Raw genomic sequence first — 23,641 nt, forward strand, 5'->3', positions numbered from 1 at the left:
GGTCTCTGCAGTAAAAATTTAAATGATATAAATTGCCATTTAAGTGTAGCGAGGGCTAATGTTTTGTCACAAATTAATGTGACACAAGGCAGCAATGACAATCAAGGGCTGCCTCATTCTAATTTGGTCGTGTTTAGAGGGCTTTTGTGAGGCGACAGCTTTACACAAATTAACACAATTGCCTGTTTTTATGAGGAAACCATAAATGTTTTTTCCCTCCTTTGCCGGCTAATGAGGAGAGAAACAGCTTGTATCTCAGCGTTATGGCAATGCAGAGACGTCTGCAGAAGAGCAACACGGTGCTCTTATCCTCCCACAAGCAGCAGAGAAAAGAACAAAGACAGAGGCTGAAATGGCTCCCTAATGAACTGCAAGAGTTCTCTAATGTTTTGATGTTCCCATATGATCAGATATGGATTTACTCTGCTTTTTGCTCATTATAGAAATCATTGGCAGATTCTGTCATAGGAGCAATTAGAAGGATATTCTGCTTTCTCCGAGGAATTCATCTTTGTGGGGCATTAGTAATAACTACTGTGCAGTAATGGGATGAGGAACATGTAGCATTTGGTTATAGTATGTTCTGCAGCTGTTGACGTTAACTATAGTCGTAATCCTCTGTCCTCTCCTTCATTTACAGGCTCTGGAGAGCGAGTTTGTGTCCTGCCAGCTCCACCAGTGGATCGATCTGATCTTTGGCTACAAGCAGCAGGGACCTGAAGCCACCAGAGCCCTCAATGTGTTCTATTATCTGACCTATGAAGGTGCAGTCAACCTCAGCTCTATCAACGACCCCATGCTCAGAGAGGTGAGGCTTATGCACGATACAGTACCTAATTTATGCAAAACCATTCGGAAAACACTTGTGCTTTACGGGGCTTTACACGATCAAAACAACAAACATCACAATCATGAAAGTGTTAATTATCAAAACAACAAGAGCAATAGCACTATTCACAAAACAATAATTAAGATCAAGCAATATGACATACAACATAGTAAAAACAAATGGATAGCGAAGGCTAGACAATAAAAGTGGAATTTGAGAAGAGTCTTAAATAAAGATGCACATACACATTTTAATCCACATTTACTGTATGTACTACTCAGCTGGCTTTAGTGCCTTGACAGATCATGCTGAGTAAGGGGAAAAACATCATATTACAGTAAGTACTCTTGAGCGTTAGCACTCTCAAATGGATGCTTAATCTGACTATATTACAAAAGCATCTGTCCATTCAGTGCATCTGTATTTCAGGGATATTTCTGATGCCATTAGCCATGTTAAATTGGTTGTAGAATGGCGTGGGAGAGGTAAGCAGCTAACAATCTACTGGCAGGTATTGCTGAGCAAAGCCTTTTCCCTGTGTGATACCTCTGAAAGCACTCCACCAAGTGTTCCACTTTAACGCCTTAAAGCCTCCTACTTGGCTTTCATTCATTATTCATCCCCCTCACTTTGAACTGCTGCGCACACACACGTTACACTGACCTGCAGAGAAGAAACCACACAATGCTGAAAAGAAAAACAAAGCTAGCTTGCCCACAGCCAAACACCGGCCTGACAACTTCTGCTGCAAAAGGCAGCTAGCCAGCAGCAGACCAATTGACCCTGCTCCCATCAGCCTCTTTGACGTCTAAGTTGTATTGCCAAAGTAGCACACATCCTATTTTTACTTGTGTCAGCGTGTAGTCGATGGGCTTTTTAAAGGAATTCCAGTTCATTACAACTTGTTTCTGATTTTTCCTGTTTTGGCCATCATTTAAACTGGCAATGAAAACAGTTCACGCACAAAAGAAACACACTGACATTGCTCTCTTAATCAATTTATTATCAAAAAGTGAAACTACAAGTATCTAACCAGGGTCTGCTTGTCCCACTGCTTGTGTTTCTTGCCCTACCAATAGGAATGATGGACAGAACACTAAAAACAAGTCATAATAAACCAGATTTATTCTTTAAGCAGAGGTCCTCATAGCATTGAGGTCTAAATGGAGATGAGTTCAGAGTATATCAAGCGGCTGAGCAGCCTTTTGCCTCCACTGTTCTGCTGCCCTTCATGCTCAGTGACTGCAGCATCGCGGACACCAGGGCTAGATTATTGATTTATCACCCCATTCACCCTAATTCCCATCCAGATGTGCTTTGGCCTTTAGCCACACACTCACTCACACACACATGCACACACAAACAAGCACACACCCACACACACACACACACACACACACACACACACACACACACATATATGTAGATTCATTACCAAGGTGCTCTGGTAATTTCCACGTTCAGCCTATTACCCATTATTCTGGTTAACACAACCCAAAAATTGGAATAACAATGTTGGATCACTGGTAGACCACTATTTATGGGATGGATAAAGCCTCACACGAAAAGGACGCCGTCAAAGGCAGGTGCATGCGATTTGAGTGCTATTAAAAATTATTCTGCTTATGACTGCAGGAATGCACATTTTGGATATGCATACTTCTAAACATACGCTCTTTAGTATTGCTTAGCATTTTATTATCAATAAATAATTCAAATATAATTTTGCATTAATATAACATATAGTAAATGAACTAGATCAGCGTAAATAAGATGGTGCTCTCCATAGTGTCTAAAGTGTTTATATTGTATGCACTGGGTTGTATTTTATTGTAAATCCGTTGAATTGCTCTACAGCACAAATCAAAGAATCTGCCATTGTTTTTACCTCCAAAATACGCTGTTTGTTTATTTACATTAATTGTCCCAATATATATCATAGTTTAATTGAAAATCAAATTAATGTTTTAAAATACGACACATTTAATATATTCAGCATACATATGTGTAAATTATGAATAAAGCAGCAAAGTTTCTTCCTCTCCCTCGAGATGAAAAAATTCTCCTCCCACTCTGATGCTATGAGTCCAATCTGCTGGCTTTCACCTTTCAAAAGCACCCTCAGTCTGAGCGCTTTAATTAGTTAAATAAACCAAAGCAGTGTTATCCCTGTCAGCTAAGCCAAGGCTCTCCTTCAACCGTGTTTATACGGAAGGAAGCATGCCCTGTCTGTGCAGATGGTGGAAGCAGAGTTTCAGGCCTGGGCCTCGTCATGGCCGGGCGCTGGGGGTGGCTGAGGACTACAGGAGCTCTGAGACTGAAGGCTTTGGGTCTGAAAATGTCCCCAGAGTCTGCCATTACCGAGTGACAACGGTTTCAGACCTGAGCTGTGGTCTGGGCCAGGCTAGGCTGCAATCGGACAGGCCCCGGGGCTGTTCATTGTCAGGGGGTTGGGTCACAGACGTGTGTGTGTGTGTGTGTGTGTGTGTGTGTGTGTGTGTGTGTGTGTGTGTGTGTGTGTGTGTGTGTGTGTGTGTGTGTGTGTGTGTGTGTGTGTGTCTGTATTTCTGGGTTGAAAAAGGTAGTAGATTGGGTAGAATTCTGTATTCCTGCCACACTGTTTGGCAGTCTCTAACTCCCACCCGCCTCAACCAAACCTCTCACACACACACTTTGTATAGATCATACCTTGATATGTGTGTACATACATGTGCATGTATACATCCACTGATATGTGTATACCTTTGTATATTTATCCGTGCTCATCAGCATAAACGCACTCGTTGTGTGTACATATCTGTTCTGGGAGAGAGTTTGGAATATCTCGGCACAGATTAGGGAATGTTGTGGAGACCACTGCTGTGTTTTTCAAAACCATGATTACTTCCTGTCCTGCCTCCGCCGCAAGTCAAAACTTACCCCCTCTCTCTAAGAGAACTGCTGTGTGTCTGCAGATGCATTCATGTGTATGTAAGTGCACCCGTGTGCATGGCATGCATGCACATCTGTGTTGCCTCTCAGTGTATAAAGAGAAACACATCCTGTGTTGCCTTCTCATCGTTGTACAGGGCTTCCCCTCTTTCACATGTGATTACGGAAAATCCCACAGCCACTCACTCCAACGACAAAACACAGAGCCCCGTCTGATGGTACAGCATTTGCGTAATTCGGCAGAAGACGGGAAATATACCCACGCGAGTGAACCTGCTTTGACACTCACCAAACACAAGGCGCACTGGTTTATTTTTATTTTTTTTTGAGAATATGCCCCTCAGTGTATTTATTTTTTCACACATTTTTTAAGAGACTGAATATCTAAGACCAAAGAGCCTGCCGCCACACTGCTTGTCAACAACACAAGGCCATTGTACTTATTCTTTTCATTCTATTCATAGAGTGAATGTTGTTGAGTCGATTTGCATAAAAGCAGCGTGTTTTACATGGAGATCCATCTTGTCAAGTGGCTGAGTAAATCAAAGGGCAGGTTGGGACATCTGAGCCGAGGGCGTCTCAGCCATTTAAATGTATAGAATATAGAAAACCTTCATCAGACACGGGCCAGCACCCCTAAAAGAGATTGGCCTTGTGGATGGCCCCTCATATAATCACCTGAGCATTGCATTGGCATATAGGGATAGGACGTGCTGACCTAGACTCGGCCACTTTCCAACGTTCCACAGCCTCGTAAAATGTCAGAGCTGAACTTAATGAAGATAGGTTGAGTGGCTTTACGGAGTCTCTTCCTCACATTAGCTTAAACAAAATGCGCCGCTCTATAGGCAGAGGAGAGGAGAGCCACTTTGACCTCAAATGATGCACTGATGTCCTCTCGCTAACGGACTAACTGGATGAGATGTAAAATGTTAAGATTCTCTGTCATGATCAGTAATGAGGTCAGGTGCAAAGTTGAGCTTTGATATCAATAAATTAACAGAACGGCCTTTATTTAAAAACGTTTTACTTTAATATACCCTGGATCATGGAAGCGCCTCTGTCAGAACTAGTTTGCTTGCACACATGCATGTGTTTAGGTCAACATACAGTGAACACAGGGCCACAGACACTCCTGCTAACAAGGAGACAGTTTTAATATCTTTTCAAAAAGTGTTCAATCTGTTGAGGCAGCACCAAACCTCACAGCTGACTTAACTTAACGCTTGTGTTTTTGCAATTCAGTTTTTTCCCCCCCTATACTTGAGATGCACACCTTGTCTTTTTCTGTTTTATTTACCGTATCACGTATCATGAAAGCCAGCGGTGAATTTATAGCATTTTATACACAGAATGATTTGAGCATGTTATTATGCTCAAAAAGACAAATAGATTATTAAAGATAAAGGAAAGGAAAGCAAAAGGAAGAAGCAAACCTACCAGAGTGAAGAAAATGTACATAAAGTTGTAAAAAATAGTATTGGCTGTAAAGTATTGGGGTCTGTGATGTATTTAGAATAATTTTTTAGTGCTTGATTCTTCGCAGTAGTCGACAGTTGAGTTTGCTCCTTCTCTGCGCCTCTCTCTGGTCTCTGGTTAGTTTCAGACAATGGGTATGAGCAGACTAACTTCCCAACCTTTTTCTCATGGAAATACCATATGCAGGCCTCAACCATGAGCTCATTCTCACAGGCCTCGCCAAGTCAGCCTCAAACGTCTCAGCCTACACACACACAGGCTGTCACTCCCACACAGCCAGTCAAAGTGCACACCAACATACTGACGGGTCTGTCATCGTTTTGTTTTTGCCATTTTCTCTCTGGCTGTTCCTTTTATAAAATATATTGGACTCTATTGGAATGTTGTTATACAAATTCCCACAGGCACTTTTCTTGTGTTCTTTTGTTTTCTGTGTTTTGTATGTTTCAGAGATTTTTTTATTTAATTTTTTTCTTTAGATTTTTTGCCAATGCAACAATTTTCTTGTGTAAATTTGAATAATATTTATATATATTTTTTTTTAATCACAAACATTTTCTGGGTCCAGCTTCTCAAAAATTAAAATTTGCTCCTTTCCTTTTTATTTATTTGTTTTATTTATGTATTTGTATACCATTGGGTTTTGGACTGTTGGTCGGAAATGGGTTAGTGGTTATTTTGTATTATTTTCCATTATTTAACAAACATATAAACCAATTAAAATAGTAATTACCGATTAATCGATAATGAAAACAATTAATAGCAATCCTAGATGATAACAGTGTGATAGTGTAGAGTATTGGTGTAGGCCTGTGCATCTATACACTGCTGGTCCTTCCTGTGCTAGTTGGCCTGACAGTGAGCTGTGTGATGATGTCCAGAGGCTGCTCGGCCGGCGTCTGCTCTGACATTTATGGTCCTATACCTCTTCATTAACACCACCTAACCAGCCTACAAGCCTGTCCCGGCCCTCCTCTGATTCTGTGTGGTTGTGGAGGATAAATTGGTGTGTGTGTGTGTGTGTGTGTGTGTGTGTGTGTGTGTGTGTGTGTGTGTGTGTGTGTGTGTGTGTGTGTGTGTGTGTGTGTGTGTGTGTGTGTGTGTGTGTGTGTGTCAAATAGTGAGAAAGTATGTTTATATGTTTCACATGTGTTCATGAACACAAGTTTTCCCCATGCTGCATTTATATCCATCTCTTTGTTTTCTTTTTGTTGAGACTGAGTTGAAACGATACAATTTGGGGTGGACTGATGTGACTGTATAAACTGTGAGACAGTAGAAATTGATCAACCAGATTTTTATTTTATAGTTTGTTTTTTGTATTTATCTCTTTAATAAATGTGTCTCTTTTCAGTTTTTCAGAAATTGAATTCTCTTGATTACCAAAAAGACACATCACCATGTGGTTATTTCATCTATTGGCGTAAAAGGATTCTCAAATTTACTATGTCACATTTTCTTGCAATGTTGAAGTGATAGAAATCTTCCTCCAAATATTATCATATTACAACTCTTTAATAAGGCCTTTTTGTTACATTATGCAAATTATATTTGCCTTTTTAAATTCTGAGGCACAACGATGCAATAATAACTCCCTTTTCTGTTTTCTTTCGCTCTCCTGTCATTTTCTTTGCCATTCCTTCCTCTCTCTTTCTTTTTCCCCTCTAGGCTGTGGAGTCTCAAATTAGGAGTTTTGGACAGACCCCCTGCCAGTTGCTCATCGAGCCACACCCACCCAGAAGCTCAGCCATGCAAGTGGTGAGTGCTGCAAATACAGTCCATGCAAACAGATACTCTATGAAACGCACACAAACCACTAAACCTGTAATCCTTCAGTCTGAAAATACTATAATATGATATGGGTCAGTATCCAACTGAGCTACAGTATCGACCATTGTGCTGCCTGTTTAATGCTGTCTCTGACTTCTGGTGTGCTCTGATATAAGGACTCTGCTTTGCTTTATATAACCCTTCTTCTTAATTTTTGACTCACTCTTTTCATCCTCCATTTACCTCCTACTTTTCTCTGTATCCATCTACAACTATGGGAAAATAAAATCCTGGGTTTGAAAGCATCTCCTCTCTCATCATTAGAGAGGTGTGTGTGAAAGGAAAAGATCACAAGCATTTGTGTGCATGTGTGTTTAGTAAGAGGTATGCAGGGGAAAGGCACAGCTTTGAGCTGGAAACCTGGGTCTGAGCCAGATTTTCTACCTGAGCTAGAAGCGGTGGAGATCCGCGAAGGAGAGCAATGAACAGCAGCAGTGAAGTGACGGCTTTTTAAGGGCCAAAGGAGTGCAGTCAGTGTGCCTGCTTGTGATGGGCCAAGGCCCCATGAGTCCCTATTAGTGTGGTGTCCCTGTGGCGCTGACAGCCGGCTGTAGACCACCACCCAGCGCACACATGCACTCACAGACACAAACTCAGACGATGGCTTTGAACCCGCCTCACTCATTCCAAATTCCTATGAAATGTTTTTTTTATTTTTACTCCACCACATATATTTTTCAAACATAATATTCAGACGCCATTATTCAAACACATTACTAACCCTCCCCGCCCGTCCATATTTCTTCAAAACGCCCTGTTCCCTTTGCTTTTACATGTCCTCGCTCTCTACTTTCTCTCTCGTGTGAGTGTGTTGTCAGAGTGTCGGCATCTGCCCATGCTAGTGGTAATGATACTGTCAGTGCATCTGGTTAGCTGTCAGACACACCGGATTTGCTCAGGTCTGTTCCCGATGTTAACACTGATGTTCCTCTTCTTTACACGCAAGGAGGGAAATGGCTCTGTGTAAGAGCTGCTTAGTACAAACACTTGTAAATGGCTCTCTATGAGCTCCTGTCTAACTGTCTGATAGGTCAATGAAGTTACTTTTTTGTTATGACTGCTGTATATTTATACAGGTTTAATCTAATGCAAATTGAATTCATACATATTTTATACTTTATGACCTGAAACGAATATTTAATTTTTATATTAGTCAGCTGACAGAAAATTAATAAAAAAATATTTTGTTAATTGATTATTCGTTTGGGTCATTTTATCAAGAATTTACACATTTTCTTTGTTTTATATCTAACCCCTAACAATCCCCTTCAGATACGTTTAAGACATAAAACATAATCAATTGTTTATCCACAAAAAGTTCAATTACTTGGTAAAATTACTGTAAATCACATTTAATCCTTCTTCCTTGTTGAAAAAACGGGAACCATGTATGTGTAAAATGTTTTCGATTTCAAGAGAATGAATGTCTTCTAGTGCACAGAAAAGTCTATTTTCAGTGCCCTTTAGGCTTCTCATATGGTTTTATGTTGAATATTGATATGTTAATATACCACTATTGGCTTCCAAAGAAGCTCTGATGTCACGACACCATGGTTGTAGGTTCATGTCTTAACCTCAGAATAAAGGTGAGCACAAACTTTCCTCTTTAAGGTATAAACAGTCTTCTAGTGTGAAACCCTCAACATACGTCATTCTGCACAGTGATCACACAGTTCTGAGTAGAAGGGGACTTTTAGAGTACCTTGTGTTTTGTAACACTTTAAAAAATATATATTTCAGTTGAAACACTGATAAATTCTTTCCGTTTCTAATTCTCCTGTATCACTGTTTCACAAGGGATCCCTTGTTTTTTACCTAAATCTTTTTTTTTTTTAACCGATACTACTTAATTTCTGCTTGCTGCTATCCTGCTGAAGCTTCCTAACTTTCTCTCTGTCCTTCTTTTTCCTCCCTCTCCCTCTGTTTCTTCCTCGCTAACACCGGCTGCGACTGCTTCTCTCGTCGTTCTGTTTTGCTCTTTGTCTGCCGCTCCATATCTCGGCTCTTTTCCCCCTCTTCCCTGCGTCTCGTTGTCTGTCCCGGGTGCCTGAACAGTATCTTCTCCTGCAGACCCCGCTGATGTTTACGGAGCAGATGCAGCAGGATGTTATCATGGTGCTGAAGTTCCCATCCAACTCTCCTGTGACCCATGTTGCGGCGAACACTCAGCCAGGCCTGACGTCACCTGCAATCATCACTGTCACCGCCAACCGCATCTTTGCCGTCAACAAGTGGCACGGCTTGACTGGTGAGAGATTTGTGTACATGACTCCTATTTTTTCATGTGCTATCTAAAAGTTGCATTTAATTGAATGAATGTATGACTCTGCATCAAATTAACCTCGAGGGTATTTGAGGTAGGTTAGAACAATCTTTTGCTCCAACAGAATCCTTATCCATTTCCTCGGTTCATCTCTCTCTTATCTATTCTGTCCAATTTACACAAGTCAAGAATTGACCCGTCTTGTCTTGATAGGATGGACGTTGATTTGGGAGACAGTTGACTGTGTCTATTGGATAGCAGTATCAAATGTGACACATCCAGCAGCCAGCATTAGGTCCCACGTCCACCTCCATACATCAGCCTCTCACTTCACAAAACCTTATTTACACAACGTCCATCCGGCGCTTGGAAGAAACATTAAATTTGATATCTCTGAATTTATGAGGATGAAGACTGATCGGTTTTTAGTAGAACCTCATCCATGCGCACCAAAGACCAGACTGATTAACCTAATTGGTGTAGCGAGCTGGCATAATAAACAAGATGTGTGCTGGTCAGAAGTGGTTCATTAATTGCGTGGATTTGCTGGAGTCTTCCTGTGGCTGTTAGAGCAGATAAGAAATAAAAATGTTAAGATGTTCGCATTGTTAATTCTTCTCAACAGGACGCATACCAACAATAAACATGGAGATTTGTTCATGAGCTTGTCGGCAGACATTCACATTTAATTTTTTGCCTTAAGAGTAGATTCAGCTGATAGACAATCTGCATACTGGTATTAGTCAACTTGTTTGGTTAGAAGAATGATTTAGGTCGACTTCTCAAATGTTAATTTTAACTCCTCCTGTCTGTGTAATATTTTTGTAAATTGAATATCATTGCTTTTTGCACCGTTGATCTGACAAAATGATCAATGAAAGCCATTTTTCAGCATTTTATGACATTTTAAAGAATAAAAAGTCAGTTCATCACAAACATAGCTCAGATGTCCAATAAATATTTGCAGTCTTACTCAGAGGAGTCACATGGATTCAAAGAATTTGCTACTTTTCTGTTGTATAATTGTAAACTCAATATGTTTGGGTTTGTTAGATGTAAGTTATTTAGAGAAGTCAACCTAGGCTATAACGTTTTGATTGTAGCTTTTTTTTTTAACTCTTCTATAGTCTGAACAATGAATTGCTTAATCCCAAAGAAATGGAAGCTGTTGATCGATAATGAAAGTAATCATGAGTTGCATCTCGGCATCAAACTGTGATAAATGAAAAATTCAGACAATAGCTGATGTGATTTGAGATTGCATTTCGGCAAATGCCATCAGCTTACCTGGCACAGCAGCTGGATTCTTACGATGTCACAAGATCACAAGAGCGTCTCGGGATCACATGTCGCACAAAAATCCATCAAGTTAGGCTTCAAGTAATGCATTTGTGACCGGCAAGCCAGAGCACGGACCAATCGGCGTCCTGTGAGGAGCTGCTGTCAGTGGTGTGGCTTAGGTGTGTGCGAGACGACACACACACACACACAGAGACGTGTTTGTTCTAAACAACAACGTCGACTCACGTAGAGGTTAGCTTCAATGCTGCAATAACATCCGTTATATCAGAGCTGGAGAGCTCAAAACCAGAACACTTCCGAACTCTTGTCCCATTGCCTACAGATTCTGTATTCATATGCAGATATCGCTTTAAAGATATTAGGTTGACCAAAGAAATGCATATTGTAGCAGTTAGCATAAACAGTTATGTTCTCTGTGGCCTTGGTAGCTCTTTGACATAATTGATGTCTAATTTGCAGGAGAACTCTAGGGCCAGTGGGTGACACTGAGACTTTATGGTTATAATTTTCAGTGTGGTTATAATGAACTGAATGCCAGCATCTACTTCACAAGGCCACATGATTACAATATTAATCCAATCTGTCTTCTTCTTGTCAGGTCATCAGAGCTCAACGGTGCAGGACCAGCAGTACCAACTTCCTGTGGAAATTGACCCTTTGATAGGTATGCTGTCATTCATGGCTGTAGAAGAGTCCACACACATGCGTATTCTTCACACAGTGTGAGCTTACGTATATATGCATGAAATTATTATTTTTTTTTGTGTGGATTTGTGTATGAATCCTGCTGGCATCTGGTGACTCATGGCAGTCTGCAGCGGCGTGTCCCTGGACAGTAGATTAGAGTTGTTTCTCAGCCCGTGCCCCAGTTCACTCCTCATGATATAGGCCCTGCTCTCACACTAAACCATTTGCATGCAAATTGGAATGCAATGAGCTGTGGCCTAGGCCGGCATTTCATCATCAACTCCCCCTCTTTCTCCCTCTCCATCGTCCCTTCCCTCCCTCCCTTTCTGCATCCTCTTTGGTTTAATTTGAGCGGAGGGAAAGGACGCGTGTCAATGGAAATGAATATGAATGTGGTAATAATGTGTGATTGAGAATGCACGGCGGACGGCTGTCAGGACAATATGGGCGCCTCTCATCCTTCACGACTTGTTGATGAGCAGGAGAAGAGTGCCGAGCTGCAGTGATGTATGGGATGCACTGGTGGAGCAGGGAGAGACGAGCCACTTCTATCTGCTCCCGCTTTCTCCTCCGTCGCTTTGCTGCAGCCTCTCATAATCTCATGCACATCTGCAAGGGGGGGGGGTTCTTTCTCTGTGAATGTTGTGGTCACTCTTGGTCTCACCAGAGCATTTACACACGTTTCTTTTTCTCCAAACACTTGACTACTAAAAATAACCAGGGTTTAGTCTCAATTTAGTCACGCATTCCGCTTTACTTGCACGTACAGAATGTCTCTCCTGCGCTTCCCCTCTGTACAGGCAGAATAACAGAAATCTTTTTGCATCTGTATTTATACTGCATGTTTTTATGAGAGCTCTATTGTGTGTGTGTGTGTGTGTGTGTGTGTGTGTGTGTGTGTGTGTGTGTGTGTGTGTGTGTGTGTGTGTGTGTGTGTGTGTGTGTGTGTGTGTGTGTGTGTTTGTTTTATCTGCCCTTGAAAGTAAATTTTTCAGGCTAATTTTATCCAATAAATCTTTAATATTTTCTTTGACATCATTGTTTTCTCCCATCTCACACTTTGTCAACGTTTCTAACACTAAATCATAAAGTGTGTGTGTGTGTGTGTGTGTGTGTGTGTGTGTGTGTGTGTGTGTGTTTCGGGGGAGGTAGAGGGGATTTTTGTGCTTGTCAGTAATATATTTACACTGTTTGCATTCCAGGGGGAGTCTGAGCTAAACACAGTAAATTGAGGATGAGTGCTGAGCCGAGTGGCTTTGAGAAATGTTAAAAATGGGTTGAAAAATTGTTTGCAGCAGCTATGCTGGACTTTCTCATTTTCCGTGCTCCACAATCTTCTCCGACACCTGTTCTCCAGTGCTTATGACCCCACCAAACGAGAAATACTTCACAATGGACATATCTCTCTAGAAGAAGAAAGAAAGATACCACTTACGGAAGAGAGAATGTCAATAAATTTGCTTTCTAACCAACCACTGGCTAAATTACACAACCACGATGAATTTGCAGTGTGTGTTCTGACTTAAGTGCTGTGCTGTGCTCCCTCTATCATTACTGTTTGACTCTCACAGAAAATGTTAAGTCCCGTTAACTTAACATCCAAGATGTTTTATGTATTCTCTCACAAATCTTCTTTGCACTGTTCGCTGAAACTCAAGTGGCGGTGCATTGGAGTGTGAGCTCTTATAGCTGATATATGTAAACCGTTAACTGTGTGTTGGATCATAGATTGATTATTTCTGTGCACATCTGAATATTTTCAACGTGTACCCTTTGTTTATTTGCTTATTTTATTTTTCCTCTCCAGCCAGTAACGTGGGCATTCATCGTCGTCAGATCTCCGACCTGCTAGATCAAAGCATTCAGATCAGCTCGCAGTGTTTTGTCATCGCAGCCGACAACCGCTTCATCCTTCTGTGCGGTTTTTGGGACAAGAGCTTCCGGGTTTACTCAACTGACTCAGGTATTGTATAATCATGGTACACCCCCCCCACACACACACACACCCCCCACACCCCCCACCCCCCTCATCAGCCCTCATATCGTCAGGATCACAAAACACTGTTTTGTTTCTTTAAGAACAGGGTATTTATAAAATGCCACATCATGTATGCATTAGCCTAGACAGAGATTTACATGCTGTAAATGTGTTACTTCATATTTGACGTTGTCAAAATAAGGAAACCGGTTTGTTAACCATATAACACTGTATAATTTGGGTAAACCATATTTGGAGGCTTAACATGCACATTTTCTCTCCCACCAAACTCTTGGCATGAGAACTTTGCTTCAGTGCTTTTATGTCTCACAGCAGACAAAAACCTAAATGCAACAGTTGAATACTTGTAATTTAAATACAGCCTCGACATCAAGCTCGCAAAGTGTAATGAATTTTATAATTTAGTTTAATTTAACAGAAAAACTTGCTGCTTTGTTTCTGGCACATAATGGCATGAGCCACATCAGGGTGTATTTTTGTGCAATTTAATTCTTGCACTGATTTCCAAATCTATCGGGCGCATTGCCATGAAATTTACTGAGCACAGTCATTGTACCCAGAGGATGAACTCTTTCTCATTTAGACTCCATGAGCTTTCCTCTTTACCCTCGAGCCAAAATGTAAATTTAAATTCTGAACATAAGATGTCTCCCAAGCAAATACTGCCATGAAATTTGATGAACACATTCAATCTTTTGAATGAATAAACCTCTTGATGTTATTCCACCCCATCGTCTTTCCTCTAGCACCATCCTCAGGACAAACTTTTTTTACTCCCCTACTAGTAAAGCTCTAACAAAGACAAAAAAAACCCTCATCAGTATGTTTTTCATTTTGTCTTGTATTATGGAGTGCAATGAACATTGCAGCCTCTAGCAGCCACTAGTAGACTTAAGATTCTCAGTACTGTAAACAACAGTCTCAGCTGTTTGCCGTGACCCAGATAGTGTGCTGTTTACTGTACTGTGCTGCATTGTATTGCAGCTGTACCAGTGGAATAGCTATAAATGTGTTATTTGCAACAACGCTCTCTTTATTTTCTCTTCTTATTTTTGCCAGTTTGGGCATGATTGTTGTCAATTGGTAATTGTAGCCTAATATCTTAAAATCTGAACTGAACTTTTAAGATATTTTTATTTGTAGCACAAAACTCTGTTTTCAGATGTTTTGGTTCAGTAGAGTTCAGTGATTTATTTTTCTTCAGTTACTGTAAATGATGGGGGAAAATCTATTGAATCTATTGCATCATTAATGCTTTACCTCATTATACCCTATATATGTGTGCATTGCATGCGTGTTTGCAAGTAATCCATACAGTCTCTCAGAACAGTGGACTTGTATTTGCCTCGAGACCACTGACTCGCTCATATACTCGCAAGCACACATGCAATGCAGACATTTTTACTCACACAGGCGTCATCAGGTCAGGGGTCCTAAATGAAACTGTCTGAAGCTTCATCTGTGTACCCCGCTCCTCAGCTCTTCTCCTAGTACCCCATTCAGAATCGTACATCTATACAACAGACTCCGATTCAATTTCTATAGGCCAGGGCCTCCCTGTCTTCAATAGAGGAGGGAGGGAAGGAGGGATGGGAGCACAGAGATGGCTCTATTGTGTGACTGCCACCGAGGTGTGCGACTGGAACGTGAACACGGTTTAATCGTATACGCTCAACAGCTGCCACCGAGGTCCCTAAAGCCCCCAGGTTAAAGAACTGAGGGATTTTATCAATTACAAGACTTGATTGGTACACGTGCACAAAACACATAGCCTCATACGCCTGCATGCACACACATTCAATTTAATCTGTCTGTGTGCATGCAAGTGTGTGTGTATATATGTGTGTGTGTGTGTGTGTCTGTGAGCAGCTTGAGTGTGTGTTCAATATGAACTGCATGGTAGCCATTATTGCCGCAGCCATCATTACTTATTTCCAGTGTTTATAAAGATGTCAAACATTTTACGTCTTTGATGTCTCTGTTCTTCTTTAGAAGTTCAGTCAGTGACCCGCCCAGTTTCATAACAACACTCATTTTTCCGGTGATATACAGCTTAATTATCCGATGAACAGTGATTTTGACACCCAGGCAGAAATGTCATGTGTTACAAACTATCCACTGTTTGACTGCAGAGGTCACACTATGAGGAGCGTAATGAGTATTAGACAGCTAGACAGTGAAGCTGTGGTCTGGAAATCTGACAGCAATTAGCCTCTTTATATATACACATGGAGCGCGCTGCATGTCCACGGACACACACACACACTCATACACACTCATACACACACACACACACACTCTCCTACACACACTCCTACACACAGAGTTGGAACAAATATTTATTCTTGACTGGGAATTAGTAGTTTTCTGATCTTGTGTGGATCTAGTAGAACTACTGGCCAAGCAGACAGATGAACAACAAACACATGGCTCCAAAGAACTATAGCAATAAATTCACACTCAGTTTTTGTCATTTAAGTGCAACATGAATTTATGTACTACATACCGAATCTTATATAGCATTACTTTCTTGTATACAGGTGAATGAATGCTGATTCTTGTCCGTATATTTGTGTACTTCGGCAGGCAAACTGACTCAGATAGTGTTTGGGCATCGTGACGTGGTGACGTGTCTGGCTCGCTCCGAGTCCTACATTGGAGGAGACTGCTACGTGCTGTCGGGCTCCAGAGATGCCACCCTGCTGCTGTGGTACTGGAACGGAAAGCACAACAGCATTGGAGAGAGTCCAGGCAGTAAGTATACAGGCAAACCTGCCCGATGTATGAGCGCACACACACACACCCACACACACACACACACACACACACACACGGGTATTCTCTGAGTGCTCTCTTTCCCAGACAGTTGTGACTGTGTGATTTACGGCCTCCCTCTGTAAAGTAACAACTAGTTTCGTCTGACCAGGCCAGGCCTCCTGCATACAGATTGGATTTCGCAGCACTGTTGCAGCGGGAACAGCTTTCGATAATGTGTTTGAGATTGTGTGTGAGGTTTCTGTGAGACCAGATATTCTGTGTGTGTGTGTGTGTGTGTGTGTGTGTGTGTGTGTGTGTGTGTGTGTGTGTGTGTGTGTGTGTGTGTGTGTGTGTGTGTGTGTGTGTGTGTGTGTGTGTGTGTGTGTGTGTGTGTGTGTGTGTGTGTGGGAGAGAATCTGTCTTTAATGTGAGTGAAAGTGTGGGCCACTTAGAGACGTTAAATGTGACGTTGGGGGTCGTCCGCCAGCACATGAAAGTTCACCACCATCCGAGGGCCACGGGGTCACACTAGTCGATAAAAGTGAAAAATGTCATGGGCCTCTCTTACGTTACCATAACATATGGCATTAGCCATGATCAAAGCATCGCACACACATTGCTCAGCCCTTAGTCAGCTCTGCGCTAATTTGGTCAGCTTAGATTGGCGTACATGTTGTTAAGTGATCCATTACAAATGGGCTGAAATTTATGACTAATTGTGATTTGGTTAATAAGCCACATTGGTTTTTGATTTGGGAGACAGCGTAGATTCTTCGTCACTTACCTCATTTACATTGATGTGGGATGTTGGAATCATGAAGAGTATTTTCCTATTCCAGCAAGTTAATTCACAGGGTTTTTATAAATATTTTATGAAGGAAGAATGAATACTTAAAAACCACAAGTAAACATAAGCCCCATTTTTTTAATTCTCTGCTCTCATTTTATCATGTTTTTCTCTTTATGATCACTTTAATTTTACTCAACAGAAAACATAACAGGAATGACAACATGACAAAAAGTAGGGGCACTTTAAATGACGGATGTGCTGCCATGTACATTTTATTATATTATCTGACGTTTCAGTAACATTGTGACTTCTTTAGAACCATATTGTAATCATCCTTAAAGCAGAACATTTGCATTTCCTTATGGTAGAACAATGCATGTCGCAAGGTTACATGAGGATTTAGATGAACTGACACAAAACGTGATATCTGTACTGTAACTCGTGTCTTCAGGTTTATCAATCAAACTAGTGTTTTAGAAGAATAGGTTGTGTTTTAATTGATTTGTGGAATTATTACATGCATAAAGGGGTTCTGTGTTTACATACCAATGCATGTGCTGTACATGTTCTTGTAAGCGTGGTTGTTTCGGTATAACCTCATTCGGCTCGGTGCAGTTACCACGCTGTAGCTAGAGGAGCAGACAAAGCAGTCGTCATCCTAACCCCTCACCACCACAATGTGATGCTCCATTGCCCCAGACCGCAGGAGGCTCTCCCAGACATGAAGCTTAACTACACACACACACACACACACACACACACACACACACACACACTCACAAAATACATAGACGGACCACTTTTCTTTATTCCTTTTCCAAGAACGAAACACTTTCAAGCTAAAGTCTCCCCATACACGGGAATGAGAGCACATGCGTACGCACACCTTCCTTCTCATGCATAATGCCCTGTGAACATCTCACACACTTCATAAGCTCGACACAAATGCCTCTGAATGGCTGATATGCACATGTACACGTTGACCTATGCACACTCGGTTCCTGCTGCAGACAGATGTTGTTGTTGTCGTTCAACAGCAGCAGAGATTCCACAGACACCAGTGCCATCTGCTGGTCACAGAGGGGAAGCCAGTTCAAAGAGACATCTGTTTATTAGTAGTATAGTTATGATAAGTTACACTGTATTTATGTTTTAAAGGAAGTGGGCAGTCTGAAGATTAAAATATTCTTTATCTGGAAAATCATTTAAGGTTGTTTGAGAATAACTGTAATTTATTATCTACTGATTGGTGTAAGTTGTTGTAAGATGCACAACATTTTCACACCAACATGTATACATTTATCTACTTTTATTATCGAACACAGGCACATACTTATAGGTTTGTGTTTTAATAACATTTGATTGAGTTTGGATCCGGTATCAAATGTGAAATGCTCATTATCCCCTCGTGGAATTTATTGAGGTTTAGCTTTTGAGTAACAAATGTTCTAAATGACTGAACATTTAATGACTAAAACTAAATCTTTGACACAAAAATATTAAAACTCTTGTAATACTACTCTTATACATCAGCTTCTTAGATAAATGGATACCCAAATGCTTTGTGCATTACTCGTTGCTAATTTAAAAAAAAAGGAAAAAAAAGAGAAAGAAGGTGAGATATCTGGATTTTTTTTTACCAATTTTGAAAATGATTAAGAATAGAGCTGTTTTTTTTAATCCAGTCTCTACACACACACACACACACACACACACACACACACACACACACACACACCTTGTCCACACATGTCTAGATAGCCGATACCCTCCTCAGTGTCCCAGCTTCAGTCATATACAGGTATAAGATTGTAATCAGATGTGGCGCTAATTCAAACCAAATGGCAGGTAGAGGCTGAAAAGGTTAACTGATACACCAATATATCAGCTTTATTGATCTACTCTGAGCAAAATCCAACATCATGCTTTAATCCACAGGCTTGTAGGTCATAAGTTTGCTTTTAGTGACGATAAGGATGTTAACCAGTTAACTAAATGAAATGTAGATGCTTAGGCTGCCGACCGGGTGGATCGAGCCGGACCACAGTTTGAGCGTCTGATGCGTATTTGCAAAGTGGAAAGAAGTGCCGGACGAAGGGAGTTTAACCTTTAGGACCCTAGACCGATTCAACTGGCATCCAGAAATGTTGAAGTCAGTTATTTGTACAAAGTTGTTGTGTTGTTTGGTGTTTGTTATTATTACATTATAAACCTCCTTGAAACTGAATATTTTTTCAATCAGAATCAATTTATTATCCTGTTATATTCTAGCCACTGTGTTTGTATATGAGATGGTTTCATTGATAGGAAACTTTGCTGACGCTGTCTTTATACCTGACTGGAGTTTAGCTTGTCCTCCAGTTTGCTTTTTTACAACAGGGCTCAGTGAGCAGTATGGTCTGTAAAGAGTCTTTCTGCTTAATCTAATTAAGGTTTAACAGTAGCTGTGGCTTTTGGGTGAAAACCTATCCGTCTTATTAGTGAACCTGTATTGAGTTTTATGTCATATAATTGAATTAAAGAGAGAGACTTCGCTTATAAGCTGAATAGTTTGGCCAAGTCAGCAAGAAATTACGCTACGTTTTCAGAACTACTCAAAAAGTTTTGTCCTGTATATCTCAGGCATTTACTGTATGGAATTAACAATATTCACAAAGCATTTCAACATAATCATGTACTGACTGTCGCTGCCCTGTGTTTCTCGTTTTGGGCTGAACTTGACTTGTGACAGCAAAGAAAATGGGGTCATTGAGGTCAAGACCCCCTACCAGACATGAAACCCTCATGAACCCTCACTCAAGTTCAGCTTTAAAGCCCTACCACTCTTACTGGCCACCACACACACACACACACACACACACACACACACACACTGCTTCTTTACACCACAGTTACATTTATTTACATGCTGTCATCCAGATCAACACTTTAACACAATGACCAAATGTTTGGCTACATATACAATACATCCATCTACATTTGTTAAAAAATAATTCAATATAATGATGCAACAAACTCCATGCGAGTATGCAGAGATAAAGAAGACAGACGGAAAAGTAAAAGGCAGATTTTGTTATGTCGCTCGCCCTGACAGCTCAAACCAAAACAAAATCACACAAACTTTGTGACTTGGAACATAGCTTACTCTCATTCCCTCTCTCTCTTTCTCTCTCTCTCTCTTTCTCTCTCTCTCTCTCTCTCTCACTGTCACTCTCTCTCTCTCTCTCTCTCTCTCTCTCTGAGTAGTGCAGGAACATCTGGATCCAGTAAAGGCAGTCAGGGGGAGAGGGTTTTAAAGATAGGGAGAGGCGGAGGGTGACAAGTGCTAGAAAGGGAGAGTGAATGAGGAGAGAAGTGTGTGTGTGTGTGTGTGTGTGTGTGTGTGTGTGTGTGTGTGTGTGTGTGTGTGCGTGTGTGCGTGTGCGTGCAGGATAACAGTCTTAAAGTCTGTGCAACAAATTACAGTACATTCTCATATAAATATAGAAAACACATTTCCTTGCCAGCTGAAATAATGAATTGTATTTTGACTGTTAGTTCTATACATTATTGTTTGTCTATGCTTTAATGTGTTCTTCATGATGTTTTTTAACTAGACTGACTGCCTTCATTTTCTCACGCTAAAGTTATTCTACAGTATTACTCGGCACTAGCTGGTGCTTTAATTTTGTATGTTGCTCCCTCTAGTGACCAAAGTTGGTAATACATTTTTTTGTGACGCTGTTCTCTGTTATATACAAACCTCTTTTGTTTGTGTTTTCTAGCAGAGTTTACTACACCGCGGGCCATCTTAACGGGGCATGACTGTGAGGTGACATGTGCAAGTGTGTGTGCAGAGCTGGGTCTCGTCATCAGTGGCTGCAAAGGTGAGATTGACTGTCTGTCTTTGTTAATTATAATTCTATATATAAAATTATATGTTTATTTTTCACAACAAAAAGACCAATTTAAAGAATCTCCTCCCTTTTCTGACTGGAGTCATCATGTTGTCTTGTGTTGGTTCAGAGGGTCCTTGTCTGATCCATTCCATGAATGGGGACCTGCTGCGGACCCTGGAGGGCCCAGAACGCTGCCTGCGGCCCCGTCTCATCCAGTCCTCCACTGAGGGACACTGTGTGATCTACTACGACAAGGGACAGTTTTGTCACTTCAGTGTCAACGGCAAACTGCTCGGACACATGGAGGTGGAAGACCGCATCAAGGTGAGGATATTTAATATCTGTGTGAGCATGCTTGTGAAAGTGCACTTGCACATGTATGCCTGCACCACATCAGTGTAGAAAGTCCTCTTGCTGATTAAAGGCTTTCTTCTGGTTTGAGATTTGAGAAAGGTAGGGGTCTGCACGCCTCGGGGCAAACTGCTGCTTCACATCTCTTTTTATTCCCTTTCACACGCATACAGCAGAGGAAATGGTCCTTTTGATCCACAGCCCTGTTGTCAGGTCAAATTGCGTCAGCGGCAGAGAACATTCCAGAGGAGCGGTCAGCTCTGGACACCAACACCATTAACTACCCTCCAGCGCAAGACGACACATTCCCCGTTTCCCACATTTCCTCCCTCGTGGTTAGAGTGACACAAGATAGCGGCTACTGCCTTTGGTTTCCCGACCCTTTGTTTCCGGTTTGGCCTGGGAAATGTAAGCTAGCTCTGACAGACAGCCGCACGCCTGTTTCCTATTAAGAAACCTCTCGTGTCCTGGCTCCTAACCCGCCAACCAGCCCGCTCCAACACAGAGCCAGAAATACAACTTGTAGAAGACGTGATTAACGAGCACACGCAGACAAATGCTGATTGATTGTATTCAAATCATAGGGCAAGTTGTAAGTGTTCAGGTTGCAGAATACTTTATTGTGTCTTTAAGAGAAACTAATGGTGGTTTTAGATGCTTGTTGAGTTTCCCAGAGTTCCTTTTAAAGCAGTGAAGCTGTGGCTTGGGAACAGTGTGGGCCAATGCCGGCCTTGTCAGCTCTCTTCTGCTGTTGTAAATTCCAGCCATGTCAGATGGCATTAGGAAAATCCTAACATCTTGGAGTGAGGCTGTGCGAGTCTCAACCCCCCCCTTAGCTCCACCCCCCTAGTTTGAGAACAGTATTTAGTCCACTCATACATACCAGAATCAATCTTCTCAGCCCTCAGAGCCTCAGTATGACTCCAGGATAAATAAGTGTTTGTCCTGGCCTGCAGTATCCACTTAGAAAGACTGAGAAAGAGAGAGAATATTTGCACTGTAAATTTATAAGGGTCTTGAGTCAGAGGTTAGATGACAGGCTAACAGTCGGCATCCTAGCCTAATAGCAGAATCGAGTGACAGAAGCCATACTGAATGGATTACAGTCTTTTAAGTACTAGTATAACTCAGGCAGTGTAACCATTCCAGCAGTTTTTTCACTGCCGTCGTCCGTGTAACGGGGGGATTAACGGCACCATAAATTCAACTTTTTACCTTCTCCTGTCTCAAAATCCACCCACTGTTCCCCCGAAAAAAGTAGGAAATATGGGCATTGAAAGTGCATGTGTTTCTGCTGGAGTCATTTTTTAGTCATCTGAGCCCGGGTAGACATCTTAGCTCCCGCAGAGCCATCGGCCATCTTGTTTGGCCGCCCAGTGGCAGAGGACTGATTTATAATGTCTGTCTGCAGCCTCCTACCTGGCCTGGCTGACATGTCTGCCAGCTCTCCTGCCTCCTGCTGAGCTTCAGTAAGGTCATGGACTCCATTAGTAGATACACAGGTACATTAATACAGCACTGTAGCTGGTAAATAGCTCTTATATTCATCTGTTCATGCAGAATATTGCTTAGACAAAACAAGATGTGACTGCCGGTTAAATCAAATTTAAAGCTGCACCAGTGAATATTACATATATATATATTAACAGAGGATTAAATGACTGCATGTAACATAAAAGGGGTTGCTGGCGGAGGGTTTATGTAGTTCCCCTCAGCTCTACAGTGCTGTTTTGTGTCTTTCAGCTCGTTTTGATTTGAACTTTACTGTTTTGGTTCACTCTCAGCTCTTAGCAACCTTTTTTCCAGCCACATCAGCAGAAAAGCTTTGATAAACCCACCGCATACTACATTTCTATCATCAAACAGCAGACAGTGTTAGCATCTAGCTAACACAGTGAAGCATTTAGAAACTACTGAGATCAATAGGAGCTAAAAGGAGAAAGATATTTGACTTTAAATACAACTCCCAATGAATGTTATGTTGGCTGGTTATGTGAATAGCTTACTTGCTAACATGTTCACCATTAACCATTAACTATAAAGGTGATAATATTTCAGTGTTGTGCGTGTTACCTTCTGCTGCCCCCAAGTGGCCAAAAATCTAATTAATGCTGCTTTAAATTTACAGTTTTTTGATATAAGGTAGCCGTTTTTATGGATCACAATTTTCCCAATGTTCGCACTGAAATTCCATCTTAGTGTGTCGATCATGATTGGCTGAATTAAACATTATCTTTCTCGCTGTGTATGGTAATTGATTCACAAGACAATTACCATCCACACAAAACAGACCCACACCACACAAATGAAACCAGCGCCGCACTCAGCCGCGCTCCGTTCCCACCCGTCTTGCACGATGATCTAATGTGGCAATTAGGCTGGAATGATTCTCGAGGCCTCCCGCCAGCATGCGGCATTCAGGGGCATCATTGTGTGCCTGTCTGTGTGAGCGCCTTCACATGCAAGTCTTGTGCCTTTCTTAAGTGCAGATGAGAAACAGAGCTCATTTAACTCAGTGTGGTAGGAAATTCCACAAAGGCTTCTT

The 23,641-nt window shown here is 41.4% G+C and overlaps 1 protein-coding gene across 3 annotated transcripts in view; it reads left to right on the plus strand.

The window, feature by feature from the left end:
* The window catches only part of lrba (LPS-responsive vesicle trafficking, beach and anchor containing), a 182,849-nt gene that overhangs the window by 156,069 nt on the left and 3,139 nt on the right, over positions 1-23,641 (plus strand). For 2 of the 3 annotated variants that reach the window (XM_068727827.1, XM_068727828.1), the window contains exons 47-54: positions 641-808; positions 6,908-6,997; positions 9,140-9,317; positions 11,233-11,298; positions 13,129-13,284; positions 15,907-16,074; positions 20,632-20,733; positions 20,873-21,069. In XM_068727827.1, coding sequence (XP_068583928.1) covers positions 641-808; positions 6,908-6,997; positions 9,140-9,317; positions 11,233-11,298; positions 13,129-13,284; positions 15,907-16,074; positions 20,632-20,733; positions 20,873-21,069 — 1,125 coding nt within the window. The remainder of the gene's footprint in view (positions 1-640; positions 809-6,907; positions 6,998-9,139; positions 9,318-11,232; positions 11,299-13,128; positions 13,285-15,906; positions 16,075-20,631; positions 20,734-20,872; positions 21,070-23,641) is intronic. The other variant, XM_068727829.1, reaches the window with a different exon arrangement.

Source organism: Cebidichthys violaceus, unplaced genomic scaffold (genome assembly GCF_023349555.1).
Source record: "Cebidichthys violaceus isolate CVI_PGR_0920_01 unplaced genomic scaffold, fCebVio1.0.p SCAF_4, whole genome shotgun sequence".
Classification (NCBI taxonomy): domain Eukaryota; kingdom Metazoa; phylum Chordata; class Actinopteri; order Perciformes; family Stichaeidae; genus Cebidichthys; species Cebidichthys violaceus.